Genomic DNA, 15,012 nt, shown 5'->3' with positions numbered 1-15,012 from the left:
TGAGGGGCGTGAAAGATAAGGGGTAGCAGGTGTGACTGGCTAGGACACCCTATCCTCCCACCCCTGCTTATCAACAAGAACAGCAGGGGAACAGGAGGCTCATAAGCTGCAGCAGGAACAGCCTGGGCCTGAGGGAATAGATCAAGAATAGGTGAGAAACCCACGATTCCCTTATTTTTATTATATTTTTACTAGTGTGCATGCACATGGGGGTGGAGATCCCAGGAGTTATCTACCACATGGGTCCCAGTGAGCACACTCAGGTAGCCAGATCTGGTGGCAGGCACCTTCAACTGCTGAGCCATCTCACTTGTCCCCAAAATTCCCTTTAGGTTTCATCTGGTGACATTAGTTGTCAGTCTTGATATCAAACCTTAGCATAAACCCCAATCACCTGGGGCCTGTATAACTCAACTGCAGGCTCCACCTCCAGTATGCCTGCTCATCAGGTGACAGCTGGGCCTTCTAGGACCAAGATAGATTAGAAGTACAGCTGCTTTAAAGCTTTAACCAACCATTCAGGCGCTGGAGAGATGGCTCAGCGGTTAAGAGTTCTGATTGTTCTTCCAGAGGTCCTGAGTTCAATTCCCAGCAACCACATGATGGTTCACAACCATTTGTAGTGGGATCTGGTACCCTCTTCTGGTGTGTCTGAAGACAGCTACACTGTCCTCATATACATTAACTAAATAAAATCTTATATATATAAAAAAAAAGCCTGGAGCTGGAGAGATAGTCCCAGTAGTTTAAGAGCACTTGACATTCCTACAGAAGACCTGGGGTTTAGCTTCCAGTGACATGACAATATATAGGTTCCTCCATGTGGAAGCAATCTTAAATTTGACTAGAATTTGAGATCCTCGATGAAGACTCCAATGGAAAACTACCCAACTCTACTCTAAGAACCCAAGGGTCAAATACCCCCCAGCTAGCTAACTTATCTTGGTTTGTATTAAACCTGCTTGTACAAAACCTCCTCTTCCTGCTAACTGCTTATCTTAGCTTCTGTTAAACTACCTGCTTGCTCAAAACCTCCTCCTGCAGATTTCAAACAAGAGACAAGGATGTAGTGTTTGCCTTTAAAGCTCCTTGCTCTAAAACCTCAGGGCTACACCTGTGTCCTGAATACCCAAGTGTAGTCCTGGCCAGCTGGAATAAGGAATTTCAGTTGTCTACAGAGTGTGTCTCAGTGGTCTTCTTTGGTGGGTTCCCCATAACACCAGCACTCATATGGCAGCTCATGACTGTCTGTTCTTTAACTCCAGTTCCAGAGGAGCTGATACCCTTTTGTGGCCTCTCTGGGTAACACATGCACAATATACATACATTTGTACAAGCAAGACATTCACATGCATGAAAATAAACCTTAGAAAGAAATTAGTTATCCATGCTTAGTCAAGTGTGAGGCCTAATACCCATAATTCCAGCATCGGGAAGCTAGGGCAAGGTGATCTTGAGTTTGATGTCAATGGGTTAGAGAGACACTCTCTCCAAAAACAAACAAAAACAAACAAATAAATAAATTCAACAGTCACCTCAGTGATTTCTTTAGCTCCATTCACTCCTCTTGCTCACTGAAAAGGGCATTTTTATCTATAGCCACACTTAACATCTTCTCAAAAGTACAATTTTGTGGGGCTGGAGAGAGATGGCTAAATGGTAAAGAATGTCGACCTCTCTTCAGGAGGACCTGGGTTCAGTTTCCAGCACCTACAGGGCAACTTGCAACACTCTATAAAACCCCAGGTCCGGGGATCTAACACTTCGCCACTTTCTTCTGTTGCCTCCTTGGGCAAAAGGGGTAGCAGGTACACATGTGGTGAAAAGACACCCCACAGGGAAAACACCCATACACACAAAAGAATAGAGAGGAATAATTTTTGGACTTCACTTCAAAGACATCATTCTGACTTAAGCTGTCTTACTCCAACAGGGTCAGCAACAGTCTTATTCATTTTAATATAACCAACCCTCTTAAGTGAATTCTCTAATCTCCTGCTTTGCTGGACTTTTTTTTTTTAATGTATTATTTAAAACAAAGCAAAACACAACAAAAAAACAATCCCCACAAAACCCAACCCTCACAAAGAAGTCACCATCACTCTGTAATGCAGGAAAACTTCCTCAAGAGGATGATGGATGTGAGGCCAAGTTAAAGACGTCATCCAAGCTAAGCGAGGCTGGCTTGCAAAGTTCTGAGTGGCAGCCCCTACCATGTGGCAAGTTATCAATTTATTCAACCAGAAAACCTATTTGAGACATGGTCTCACCACAAAGGCTGGCCTGAGAAGCATTGTTTTCTGAGACAAGAGTCTTGACAGGTATCCCAGGCGGCCTCCAGTTTGAGCTCTCCTGTCTCTGCAGAGTGCCAGGATTACACACACACCCATGAGCCTTCTCCCCACCCCCATCCCCAGGCGCCAACCTCATTTGCTATGTAGCTCACAAAGACTCCTGATTTCACCTCCCAAGTCTGTAATGATGGGCTTGGAGCACTCAATTCCAGGGAAGGAAGTTAACTGTGGTTTTCTCCATAGCTCTGAAGCTGCAGGGGGAGGGGAGATATGTATCCCACTTCCTGCCTGTCAGGCATTATTTCCGCCTTTCTGGCCAGAGATCAGCGGAGCCTGCAAGGGCAAGCAAGTGAATCCACAGAGAGAAGTTGGAGAAGCGAGGGCATTTGCAAGAGCGTGTATAAAGTCTAAACCCCACCAAACCAAAAGCTTCGAATAACTCATGGCATGAGAACTAAATTAAGTCTTTTTTTTTTGGTTTTTGTTTTAAATTCACTCCCCTAGCACCTCTGGGAAAAAAGTTCATTTTAATAAAAAAAAATTCTAGTACATTTACACGATTGTCATCTCTCTCCATCTACAGTACACAACAGAGAAAAAAAAAAAAAATACAAGACAACTTAGATATACTCAGTGTAAAAAAAAAAAAGCAGTGATTCCTCTCAATGTGAGACCCCACGGCCTGAAGATCAGAGAGATTTATCAGGGCTGGCGCCCTGGAGGCTTCCCTTCTGGAGGGTCTGAGGGCCCACTCCGAGCCTCTTTTTGAAAACTGCCATTAAGGAAGAAAAGACCATTTTTTTTTCTAAAGAGAGGGAGCCATTGGAGTGGGAAAAGTCACCAAGGGCATCGGAGCAAGTTCGGCCCGAGAGGGCAGAGCTGGGCAGAGCTGAGCGCTCTGTGGCAGGCGGGAGATCTCTAGACACTCCGCAGAGAGGGGCTCAGCCATGGCTGAGGGGAATCAATGCTGAAGCCAGAGTCACGTCCTTCCACCCGAAAGGCTCACAGTCCAGTGTCCACGTCAGATGCAGTGCTACGCAGGCCACTTCCTGGTGCGCTTCAGAGTCCAGGAGTGGGAGCTGCCCTTAAGATGCTGCTGTGACCTGTCTGTAGTTCTTGCCTGGACAAGCATGACAGGCCAGCCTAGTCATCCTCACCGCCACCATACATGTCAGCCAGTTTCTTGAATCGACTTCCCCACTCGTTAAGGTAGTTGTAGTCCTGGTCCTGGTCGGAGGCGGAGGAGGTGAGGGAGCTCAGGGAGGCAGCATCTGAGCCGCTGCCCTCGTAGTCAAACACCAGCAGGGAGTCGTAGGGCGGGGCAGTGGGGTCTGTGTTGGCGGCCTTCAGGTTCTAGGTTAGTAGAGAGCAGCAGTCAGCACTGATTGGATGGAGAGACCCTTGTTCTGGCGAATCAGTACATCTGCCGAGCCTCTATACCCATTCCTACCCCCACAGGACCCACCCCCCACCTCCACATAGACATTTTCCTCTCTAGACATATACACGTAATTATTTTTAAATAATAATAATAATTATTATTATTATAATTATTATTATTATTAGAGACAGGGTCTCCCTATGTAGCCCTGACTGTTCTGGAACTTACTCTGTAGGTCAGGCTGGTGCTGAACTCAGAAATCTGCCTGTTTCTGCCTATTATATTTTGGTCTAAAGACATATACCTTTAAAAATTATTATCGTTGTTGTTCTTATTATTGTTATTATTTGGAGGGGTTCGAGACAGGGTTTCTCTGTGTAGCCTTGGTTGTTCTGGAACTCGATCTGTAGGCCAAGCTGGCCTCAAACTCATAGGGATCCACCTGCCTCTGCCTTCTGAGTGTTAGAATTAAAGGCATGTGCCACCAAACCTGGCCTAAAAATTACTTTTATTTTAAAAAGGTTTATCTATTTTATGGGCATTGCTGTTTTGTCTGCACATGTCTATGCACCATGTGTATGCAGTGCCTGCAACAGCCAGAAGAGGGCACTAGATAAGAGCTGTCCGTTTCTAAGTGGGTTCTTAGGGTGGCCTAGAAGAGCAGCAAATACTTTTAAGTGTTGAGCCATCTCTCCAGCTCCACACACACCAATAGAAAATAAAATAAAAACTTAAAAACGTGTTCTCTGACTCTCACACGTGTAATATGGCAGATATGAAGGACAGACACTAAAAACATAAATAAAATGTAAAAACATTAAAACAAAACAAAACAAAACAAAAAAAAAAAAAAAAAAAAAAAAAAAAACCCGGGCTTGAGATGGCTCAGTGGTTAAGAGCACTGGCTGCTCTTCCAGAGGTCCTGAGTTCAACTCCCAGCAACCACATGGTGGCTCACAACCATTTGTAATGAGATCTGATGCCCTCTTTTGGTGTGTCTGAAGACAGCTACAGTGTACTTATATATAGTAAATAAATAAATCTTAAATCCCCCCCCCCCAAAAAAAAAACCCCAAGAGGCCAGGAATAGTATCGAATAGTATCATAAAACCTTTAATTGCAGTACCTGGAAGGTAGAGAGAGGAGAGTCTCTGAGTTTGAGGTCAACCTGATCTACACAGAGAGCGCTGTGATCCAGAACATCCAGGGCTACACAGAGAAACCCTGTCATAAACAAACCAACAAAGCAGAGGCTACAGCAATGGCTCAGCAGCCAAGAGCACTGGCTGCTCTTCCAGAGGACTCGGTTTCAAGCAGCAGCACCCACTTGGGGGCTCACGACTGTCTTCAACTCTAGTCCTAGGGAATCCAGCATCCTCTTATGGCCTCTGAGGGCACTGTACACACATTGTTTACAAACATGAATGTAGGCAAAAAACACATACACACAAAATTAAAAAAATTAAACAAGCTACAAAACTCAACACACACATACACAGAAAGAGTGAGAGAAAGAGAGACAGAGAGAGGGAGGGGGGAAGAGAGAGAGAGAGAGAGAGAGAGAGAGAAGCTTAAATACCAAAACCATAAATCAAACCTAAGTTGCCTGACTCCAGAGTATTTTCCTAGTAATTCAGTGTTTAAATAAATGATGAAATTTGGAGTTTATGGAAGAGAAAAGAGATACCCACAGATATATCAATCATGTAGTTGGAAGGCAGAGCCAGGATTAGAACTCAGTCATTACAGAAAGCCCATGCTGCTTTCCCATGCTATGCCTGACTCACTTATTCTTGCTCGGTAATCCTGTCATGTCTCACCTCGATGATGAAGTTGCCGATCTCATCTGGGTTGGCAGGTCGGGGACGGTACATGGGGGTGGGGATGAAGGTTGGTGCCACATCGTTGCGGAGAACCACCTCAGGCCTGGCCTCTAGTCCCCGGTGAAGTTGTGTGATGTCATAGTCCTTTATGGGAAGGAATGGGATCACAGGGTTGAGAAGTTGCCCCATCTCACCCCTCTGATGTTTTGCAGGAGGCCAGAGACCCCAGGAATCCCTAATTTCTACTGTCCCCTCTTCTTCCAAGTTAAGGACAGACTTGAGAGCCACTTCACTAGGGCAAAGAGACTATGGCACTCGACACCTTCCCAGAGAGGAAACTGGTGGCCAGTCCTGCACAAAGACTGGTGGACCTGCTGGGCCTGGTCAACATAACAGAGGTTGTTGGGTGACACAACCATGCCCATCACGGGCCATGGGGACACCATATCTACCTTCTAACTCACCTGGTCCTCTTCGCCACCACCCTCTTCTCCATAATAGAAGACATTGTCACGAGTGTCATCCTCTGGGAGCAGAAGGGGCTCTTTGACCTTCCTCTTCTTTCTCACCAACAGGAGGAGTGCCAGCAGAAGGGCTGAAAGAGTGGGGAAATGTAAGCACACCCCCAACCGTGAGGCCCCCAGACCATAGGGCATTCACTTATTTTTAGAGAGCGTCTGACGTGGCCCAGAGGGTCTCACTGTCTAGCTGAGGCTAGTCTTGAACTCTTGATCCCTCTGATGTCTATTCCTGGTTGTCAACTTGAATACATCTGGAATTAAACCCAAGCAGCTGGGTCCTCCTGTGAAGGATTTTGTCTCAATTAAATCACTTGAAGTGGGAAGACCCACTTTTCATCCAGATCTTCTGTGGTGGGGAGATCTACCTTTAATCTGGGCCACTAAGGCCATGGAGGAAGAAAGCTTGCTTTCTCTCTGGATGGCAGGACCATTCCTTCACTAGTATGAACAACTAAATTCTTGAACCTTCCATTGGTAGACAGTCTGGGTTAGACTAGCCGGACCACACACCGCCTTTAAACTATTCTAATAAATCCCTTTTTATTAAAAAAAAAGGTTTATTCATTTATTATATATAAGTACATTGTAGCTGTCTTCAGACACACCAGAAGAGGGCATCAGGTCCCATTACAGATGGTTGTGAGCCACCATGTGGTTGCTGGGATTTGAACTCAGGACCTATGGAAAAGCAGTCAGTGCTCTTACCCACTGATCCATCTCTCCAGCCCCATTCTAATAAATCTTATATGTTAGGTGTGGGTGTGTGTGTGTGTGCATGTGCGTGTGTGTGTGTGTGTGTGTGTACGTATGTATGTATTCATTCTATAAATACATTCTGCCTCCAAGACCTCCCAAATGCTAAGATCACAGGAACACACTATATTCAGCTCCAATTATATTTAGAGCCCCCCAGTCTTTGTCTCTTATGCACATTCATAGCTTCACCTTTAAGTTTCTGCTTAATGTCTCCTCCTGAAGCAGCATGACTCCCTCCCACCTAATAGCATTTACATCAGACATTCCATGCTGATGGAATTAAGGGGACTAGTGTCCCCACTAGTCACTGTTACCTTCCATGAGACCCTTAGTCACTTGATGTCCTCTAAGTTAGCTATGGACTTAAAGGTAGAATAATTTAATGTTGATATACTGTAGGGACTGACCTATTTGCAAATGCTAAACTAAAATTTAAAGGGAAGGATTGCCTTCTAGTTACACAGCTGGGAAGACTGGCCAGCTAAGCCAGGCTGTCATAGGGTACCCTCTCCCATTCTCCGCTGTGATGGTTACTGTTTGGGGTGGCTGTTGTTATTGGTGGTGGTGGTGATCGACAGAACCACTGCCCAGATAAGACAGAACTTTCTTTGGGAGGTCATGGCTTCTCAGGATGCACACACAGGTATGGACCAGATGTGACTTTTCATCTCTTTTCCTCCACAGTCTGGGAGTCTGGGGGAAGACTAATGGAAAGCTAGATTTCTCACAAGCTCAAGTCTAATGTGTGTCTGCCTATTCACTTCTCCATTTGGCTGGGCTGGGCATATCTTTTCCCTCAGCAAACTTGCAAAAGGAAATTATTTCCTTATCCAATTCCCCCAAGTGCCCAGCATAGTTCACAGTTGTTTCCCTTTTATTTACTTTTCTTTTTTAAGATAGGGTATTATAGCACACACTAGCCTTGAACTCATGACGTAGCCAAAGATGACTTGAACTTATTCTCCTGCCTCTGCTTCCTAAGGACTGGACCTGCAGGTATTTGCTACCATGCCCAGTTTTTTGGGTTTTATTTTGTTTTTATTTCTCAAGACAGGGTTTCTCAGTGTAGCCCTGCATGACCTGGAACTCTCTCTGTAGACCAGGTTGACTTTAAAATTAGATATGTACCTGCCTCTGCCTCCTGAGTGCTAAGATTAAAGGTATATGTCACCCACTACCTGGCTAAGGCCCAGTTCTCTCACTTTGGGGACCCGGCTGGCATAAAAGTCAAAGACTGCCCTGCCTCTGCCTCCAAAGTGCAGGGACTGAAGGTGTGAGCCATCAGAGCCAGCTCTTATTTATTTATTTAACTATTCTTAGTAATAAGTTAGCACACAAAGTAAGGGATTTCATCACATTGGCCTCATTCCCGTGCTATTGTACTTTGTCCTCCTTTGTTCTGGGCCCCACTGCCCACTTATGTTGGTCTCTTTCCCCACACAGTGCCCCCTTTGTATTTTTATTACATGAGATTTATTACCTCTTTTCTACTTCCTCCCCCTGTAACTCCATCCTAGTTTCATGACGCACAAACACTCATGTATAAACACACACACACACACACAAATATATTTACATATAGAATTCTAAGTCTGGGTACCATATGTGAGAGAAGCATGTGGTAATGTCTTTCTGGTTGACTTCACTTAGCATTTCCAGGTGAATCTACTTTCCCGAGAATGCCATGAAAGAAATTTGTTTTTAACTAAACACTCCTGCCTTCTGGTCCAGTGGTTCTTACATTGTGTCGTGTCTCAGAAGCCTCTGAGGGGTTTGTTAAAACACAGGTAACTAGGTCTTACTCCTAAGTTTCCGGACCAGCAGGTCCACAGGATTGTGGACCCAGGAAACTGCCTGTTCTTCAAAAAAGCAGGTATACTGCAAGGGGCAGGAGTAGCAAGAGGCTGACTAAAACTGGGAGTCGGGCTGGAGAGATGGCTACTCTTCCAGAGGTCCTGAGTTCAAATCCAAGCAACCACATGGTGGCTCACAACCATGTATAGTAAGATATGATGCCCTTTTCTGGTGTGTCTGAGGACAACTACACTGCACTCACATAAACAAACAAACAAATAAATCTTAAAAAGAAAGAAATGCAGGGACAAAAATGGAGCAGAGGGGGCTGGAGAGATGGCTCAGTGGTTAAGAGCACTGACTGTTCTTCCAGAGGTCCTGAGTTCAAATCCCAGAAACCACATGGTAGCTCACAACCATCTGTAATGGGATCTGATGCCCTCTTCTGGTTTGTCTGAAGACAGTGTCATATATATGATAAATGAATCTAAAAAGAAAGAAAGGAAGAAAGAAAGAAAGAAAGAAAGAAAGAAAGAAAGGAAGAAAGAAAGAAAGAAAAGAAAAGAAAAGAAAGACAGAAAGAAAGAAAGAAAGAAAGAAAGAAAGAAAGAAAGAAAGAAAGAAAGAAAGAAAGAAACTGGTATTCTGAGTCTCCCTTTCTAACAAATTCCTGGATTACCCAGAACCACTTCTCAGGCCTCAAAATGCCATGACAGGAAGACTGTCATACACTAGAAGTTCTAGAAACATCTACTAACTAAATGATACTCTTAGAATTTAGAGTTTAAGAAATGAATGAGGGCTGGAGAGATGGCTCAGTGGTTAAGAGCACTGACTGCTCTTCCAGAGGTCCTGAGTTTAAGTCCCAGCAACCACCTGGTGGCTCACAACCATCTGTAATGGAATCTAATGCCCTCTTCTGGTGTGTCTTAAGACAGCAACAGTGTACTCATACATGAAATAAATAAATAAATAAATCTTAAAAAAAGAAATGAATGAGTTGGAGGAGGAGACTGATAACCCAGTGGTTAAGAGCACAGGCTGCTCATGCAGAGCACCAGGTCCGATTCCCAGCATCCAAATGGCAGCTCAGAGCCATCTGCAACTCCAGTCCCAGGTGATCTGACCCCATCATGGTTTGCACAGGCACACACGCAGTGCACAAACACACATGCAGAAAAAAAAAACACTCATACACATAAAACTAAAACAAGAGAAAGAAATGGATGAGGAATACTGGATGCCGATCAGTCTCTTAACTACCCCAGTGCACACAGAGGCATGTGGTACTCACTCAGCAGAGCCAGGACAGCACCCAGGACGGGGAGGATGAAACCACCCTTCCAGGGTCTGGGGCAATCGTTCACCACCTGGCCGTGGCAGTCACACACAGTGGCCCTGATCATGGTTAGCTGTTCTCTCTGGCCATGGTCAGACAGAGAAAGGTGCAAGTCATAGGTGTCTTGCTTCAGGAACTTCTTCAGGGACAAGGCCACCGTGTCTCCTGGAGAGATAGATCATTTATGAGATTGGGGGTGTTATACGGGATGAGCACTGAATACAAAATTGTAGAAATTTGAGAACAGCCTCATTAACCAAAGAACAAAAGGCAGGTTTAGTCTAAGTGCGTCACTGTGATGGAATACCTGCTCAGCATCCACGAGGCCCTGGGTTCAATCCCCAAAACAGACAAGCAAAACAAACAGAAGATCTCTAAAACCCCGGCAAAGCAAAACTTTACCACTGTGAGAATTATTGGGTTATCAAAATTAATTCATTTTTTAGTATCTTTGTTTCCCAAAAATATCATCTTATTATTTTGTTGCATGTGTGTGTGTGTGTCTGTGTGTGTGTGTTTGTGTGCACGTGTGCGTGCATGCAGGCATGTGTGTACTATGATGTACATGTGAGAATCAGAAGACAAGTTTCTTGGGAATCAGTTTTCTCCTTCCATCTCTGGGTTCTGGGATTGCACTTAGGTTGAACAAGCTGTGCTGTACTTATATTCTGAGAAATTTTGCTAGACCACAAAATTAATTCCTCTCTCTTTTAAATGTGTATGGGTATTTTGCCTGCTTGTATGTTTGCCTGTCTATGTACCATATGTGTGTCCTGTGCTCTTGGATGCCAGAAGAATGTGGTCTAGGATCCCCTGGAATATGGTTATGAATGGTTGTGAGCTGCCATGTGACTGCTGGAAATTAAACCTGGAAGAGCAGCCAGTGCTCATAACCAGTGAGCCGCCATCTCTCCAGCCCAATCAGTCTTTTACAAGACAGAGTTCTAATCTGTAGTCTGGGTTGGTTTCAAACTCATGGTAATTCACTTCCCGAGGTCTTCTGAGTGCTGGAATTACAGGTGCAAGCCACTATGCTTATTATTAAATTAAACAAAGAAGAAAGCAATGATAAAATTGAAAAATGTGAGGCTCTAGAAGCCAGGTGATATTGAACCAATATTCTTGGTATCATCAGCTGCTAGACTATTCTTTGCCTCAAAAGAATACATTATAAGCCTGCCAGTGATGGCACACGCCTTTAATCCTAGAATTTAGAAGGCAGAGGCAGATGAATCTCTGAGTTCTAGGTCAGCCTGATGTTCAGAGTGAGTTTCAGGACAGCCAAAGCCACACAGAGAGGCCTGTGTTGAAAAAAACAAAACAAAAAAAGAGAAAGAAAGGAAGGAAGAAAGAGAAATAAGAAAGAAAGAAAACACATTATTCTAAGAAGTAGCTAATAGGGGGCTGAGAGATGGCTCAGTGGTTAAGAACACTGACCGCTCTTCCAGAGGTTCTGAGTTCAATTTCCAGCAACCACATGGTGGCTCACAACCATCTGTAATGAAATCTGATGTCCTCTTTTGGTGTCTCAAAGATGGTGACAGTGTACTCACATACATAAAATAAATAAATCTTAAAATAAAAAGAAGTAGCTAATAACTTGGTTGCTTATGTTTAAATAGTTTATTGTATGGATATGTTTTGGCTGCACATATGTATGTGCCCAATGTGTGTATCTGGTGCCCAATGGATATCAAAAAAGATGTTAGATCCTTTGACACGGGGATTACAAATGGTTGTAACCACATGTGCACCTAGTGCTGTGGAGATCAGAAAAGAACAAGTTGAGGTGGTTGTTGCCACCATCTGGATGCTGAGAATTGAACTCAGGTTTTCAGGAAGGTCAGCCAGTGCTCTTAACCACTGAGAAATCTCTCCAGCCCCAGCTCTCTCTGTTTGATTTGCCTTTTATTGTGAATATTACTGTTTCCTCATTTTTTTGAGCCAGGGTATCATTACATAGCCCTAAATCACTAAGTAGATCAGGCTGAATTTGAACCCACAGAAATCTGCCCCCCCCCCCGAGTGCTGGGATTAAGTGCAATCATGCCTTGCCCTGTTTATATTTTGGGGCTCCTGAGGAATTTCAAAGACATATAATTCTAAGGAAGAACACCTGGTGACCATTTTTGAGACTATTGATTTTGTGACCCACAGATGCTAGAACAGGAAAGTATGTGGGTCCTATTGTGGAGCTGACCCCCACCCAGATGAAATGACAGCCCCTGCTACCACCAGACTTACCTTTCTCACTGACTTCTGCTATCCAGTAGATATCGGAGTCATGTGTTAACTGGGCCTGGAAAGGGGAGGAGTTGGGGGACAGGTCCTTGTCTGTGATGTTCAGCACTTGAGGCACAGGGCTTTGGTTACAGATGATGATCTGACGGGGTTCAGGGATTGGGCCGTGGTCGTTGATGTCAGTAAGTGTTAGCAGGAGGGTTCCAGTGCCAGTGGTGGGAGGATTTCCTGTTTACAATTACATATACAATCTCTTTTCAGCACTGGATGGTGGATGAACCAATGTTAAGTTCCCCTATGACCTACTCAATCAGCCTCTAAGTGGCTTCTGGTTACCACCCAGCAATGTCTTTCTTAAGTCCCTTCATGTACTAACTTCATTGTAGATCAAACTGACAATGGCAAATACATGGTAAACACACCCTCATTCTAGTCTGTGACCACACAGACATTACTAACAAATCACAGAGCAGTTGCAGGTATTACATTCAGGCAGCCATTATAATCCATCACAGAGTAAAACCTACTGGCTACCTCAAGCCAGTACAGCCAGCCATCTACTGATCAGCTTCAGGGAACCAGAGGCTTCAGATCACCTACCTTAAAGCATTGGTTCACTAAATGTCAAGCATATGGCAGAACAGTATAATCTCCCCTCTTATGGTACAATACCACTAATCACCTGTGGTATTCCCAGCAGTCCTTGTGAATCAATCATTAGTAGAAACTGAGAGGCCAATTCAGAGTTTAGTGAACTAAAACTGGGTTGAAAAGAGACTGAGTCCTCAGCACCTTGCCTATCTCCTGGGATTGTAACAGTCAGGCCTTTAAATGTAGACTGGTTTGTCATTTCTCCCTACCACCATTCCCTGCTAAGGAGGGAACATGCTGTGCTATCTGCCTGGGTAGCATAGGCTTGCCTGTGGAAGCTCTCACCATTGTCTGTGGCCAAAACCATGACTTCATAGATGTTGTCTTTCACAAACTGCTCATCCTCACGATCTAAGATGCCCGCAGCGGTTATCTGACCACTGTCTGGGTCCACAGCAAGCCAGCTGGCTGGGTCTCTCAAGATGCTGTAGCTGGAAAGAAGGTTGAGAAGAGTCAGAGAGCATCCGTAAAATTCTGTTATCATCTAGAGCCTCCTCAGACCAACTGCAGAAACATTAGCCTTGACTATGGCAGGTAGGAAGGGCTTGGTGCAAAAAATGGTGGTAACAATGTGGAACAAACTTTAAGCCGAATAAACAAGCCATCCAAGTACCTATGCATTCAGCTGACCTGGTGCCCAGCCCCTGGGTACCTGATCTTCTGTTCCTCCTTGTCTGGGTCCTGTGCGGTATAGACGCAGACCAGTTCTCCAATAGAGATGCCTTCCTGGGCCTCGATGACTTTGGAAGGTGGAACAAACACAGGGGCCTCATTGACATCTTTCACATGGACCACCACAGTAGCAGTGGCAGTCGGGAGCTTCACGGCAAAGGGAGCCTCATTGGTCACTTCTATGTACAGGGTGTGTTGGTTCTGAGCCTCAAAATCCAAACCCTAGGAGAGAAGAAGTCTCTGAGGCAGCATTTTGTGAGGTGGCTTGTGGACATCAGAAGGATCACAGAAAAAGGAACCAAGGTTCTGGCAGCTGCCTCCTCTTACTCCCTACCCCCATTCCTGACAAATCCCTACTGGGGTCTCTCGGACCACCACAAAGGCTTAGTGAGCCCTAGCAGATTAGTTCCCAAAGGGGTGGTGATGTTCCCTAGGAGGGGCTTGAGAGCCTGTGGGGCGTGTTAACCGTGACTAGGGTGCCTCTGGGTAGGGTGCTGTATCTCACCAACACTACAGACAGAGGGCCCTTCTACATCCCTTGTGATACCGATGCTTCCACGGTCACTCGAGTGAGAAACCTGTTTGTAATTAGAGCGGAGAACATGTCTATTGTGTAAACCAAGCCTTGGTGTGGTTTTAATATAGGCTGAGTTCTCAAGGAAGGCAACTTCTGAAAGGGCCTGGTGATTTAATTTGCTCAGGCCGGTTTCAGTTGTTTATTCACGGTTCTGAGTGCCAGGAGAGATAACGTGCCACCAGGCCAACACCCGGGATCCACTGCACTTAGAGCGTTCTGCAAATAAATGCAAGCATCTGACCATTTCTCTGGTGTGACTGTGCTCAAACACAGTTCACACATCTTAGTATTTAGGAACCTGTCCTTCTATAACCACCCCCTTCCCTCGGTTAAGATTCTGTCTAAATGTCACCCCACAGTTTATATATATATATATATATATATATATATATATATATAGCCCAAGCTGACCTCAAACTCATTAAATCTTCCTGCCGGTGCCTTCTGATGCTAGTAAACAAGTATGTCACAATGCCCAATACCAGGCCCACGTTGATTTTCGGTGCTGAAGCCTGGAATTTAACCAGAGACTTAAACAGGCCCATCTTTTTGAACCATCAATTACTGTTTTTTCTTGTTGAACTAGTCTCACTGTGCAGCTCAGGTTGGCCTTGAACTCACATGGTAAGTCACACTAGCAAGCACCTTAAATGCTGGAATTTCAGACATGCGGCATTATGTCTGTGAGCTTGTCTCTCAAAGGATCAATTTTATTCTACTGTTTACTCATTTGGGTCTTTTGTTTTGTTCTGTTTTAAGCTCAGGCTGGTCTCAAGACTGGCTATGTAGCTGGGAATGAACTTGAACTCCTGACCTTCTTGATGCCACCTCCAAAATGGATCTTACACTCGAACCACCATGCCCTGCTCCCAAAGACTTTTTGACCCAGTCTTGCCTTCTATCCTGATAAAAACCAGGCCATAAAAGTAAAAGGCCCGGAGCTTGATTTCTAATACCACCATA

The 15,012-nt window shown here is 44.7% G+C and overlaps 1 protein-coding gene across 2 annotated transcripts in view; it reads right to left on the bottom strand.

The window, feature by feature from the left end:
• Positions 1 to 3,437: 3,437 nt before the first annotated feature.
• CDH3 (cadherin 3) overlaps positions 3,438 to 15,012 on the bottom strand; it is a gene marked incomplete at both ends in the record, with an annotated part of 42,476 nt that continues 30,901 nt past the window's right edge. For both annotated transcript variants that reach the window (XM_080937299.1, XM_080937300.1), the window contains 7 exons: positions 3,438 to 3,647; positions 5,496 to 5,642; positions 5,963 to 6,093; positions 9,864 to 10,073; positions 12,153 to 12,377; positions 13,086 to 13,231; positions 13,453 to 13,694. In XM_080937299.1, the coding sequence (XP_080793425.1) occupies positions 3,438 to 3,647; positions 5,496 to 5,642; positions 5,963 to 6,093; positions 9,864 to 10,073; positions 12,153 to 12,377; positions 13,086 to 13,231; positions 13,453 to 13,694 (1,311 nt within the window). The remainder of the gene's footprint in view (positions 3,648 to 5,495; positions 5,643 to 5,962; positions 6,094 to 9,863; positions 10,074 to 12,152; positions 12,378 to 13,085; positions 13,232 to 13,452; positions 13,695 to 15,012) is intronic.

The sequence above is a fragment of the Micromys minutus genome (assembly GCF_963924665.1).
Source record: "Micromys minutus genome assembly, chromosome: 24".
Lineage (NCBI taxonomy): Eukaryota > Metazoa > Chordata > Mammalia > Rodentia > Muridae > Micromys > Micromys minutus.
The sequence above is the reverse complement of the archived record's forward strand: the minus strand, read 5'-3'. Positions and strand labels throughout refer to the sequence as shown.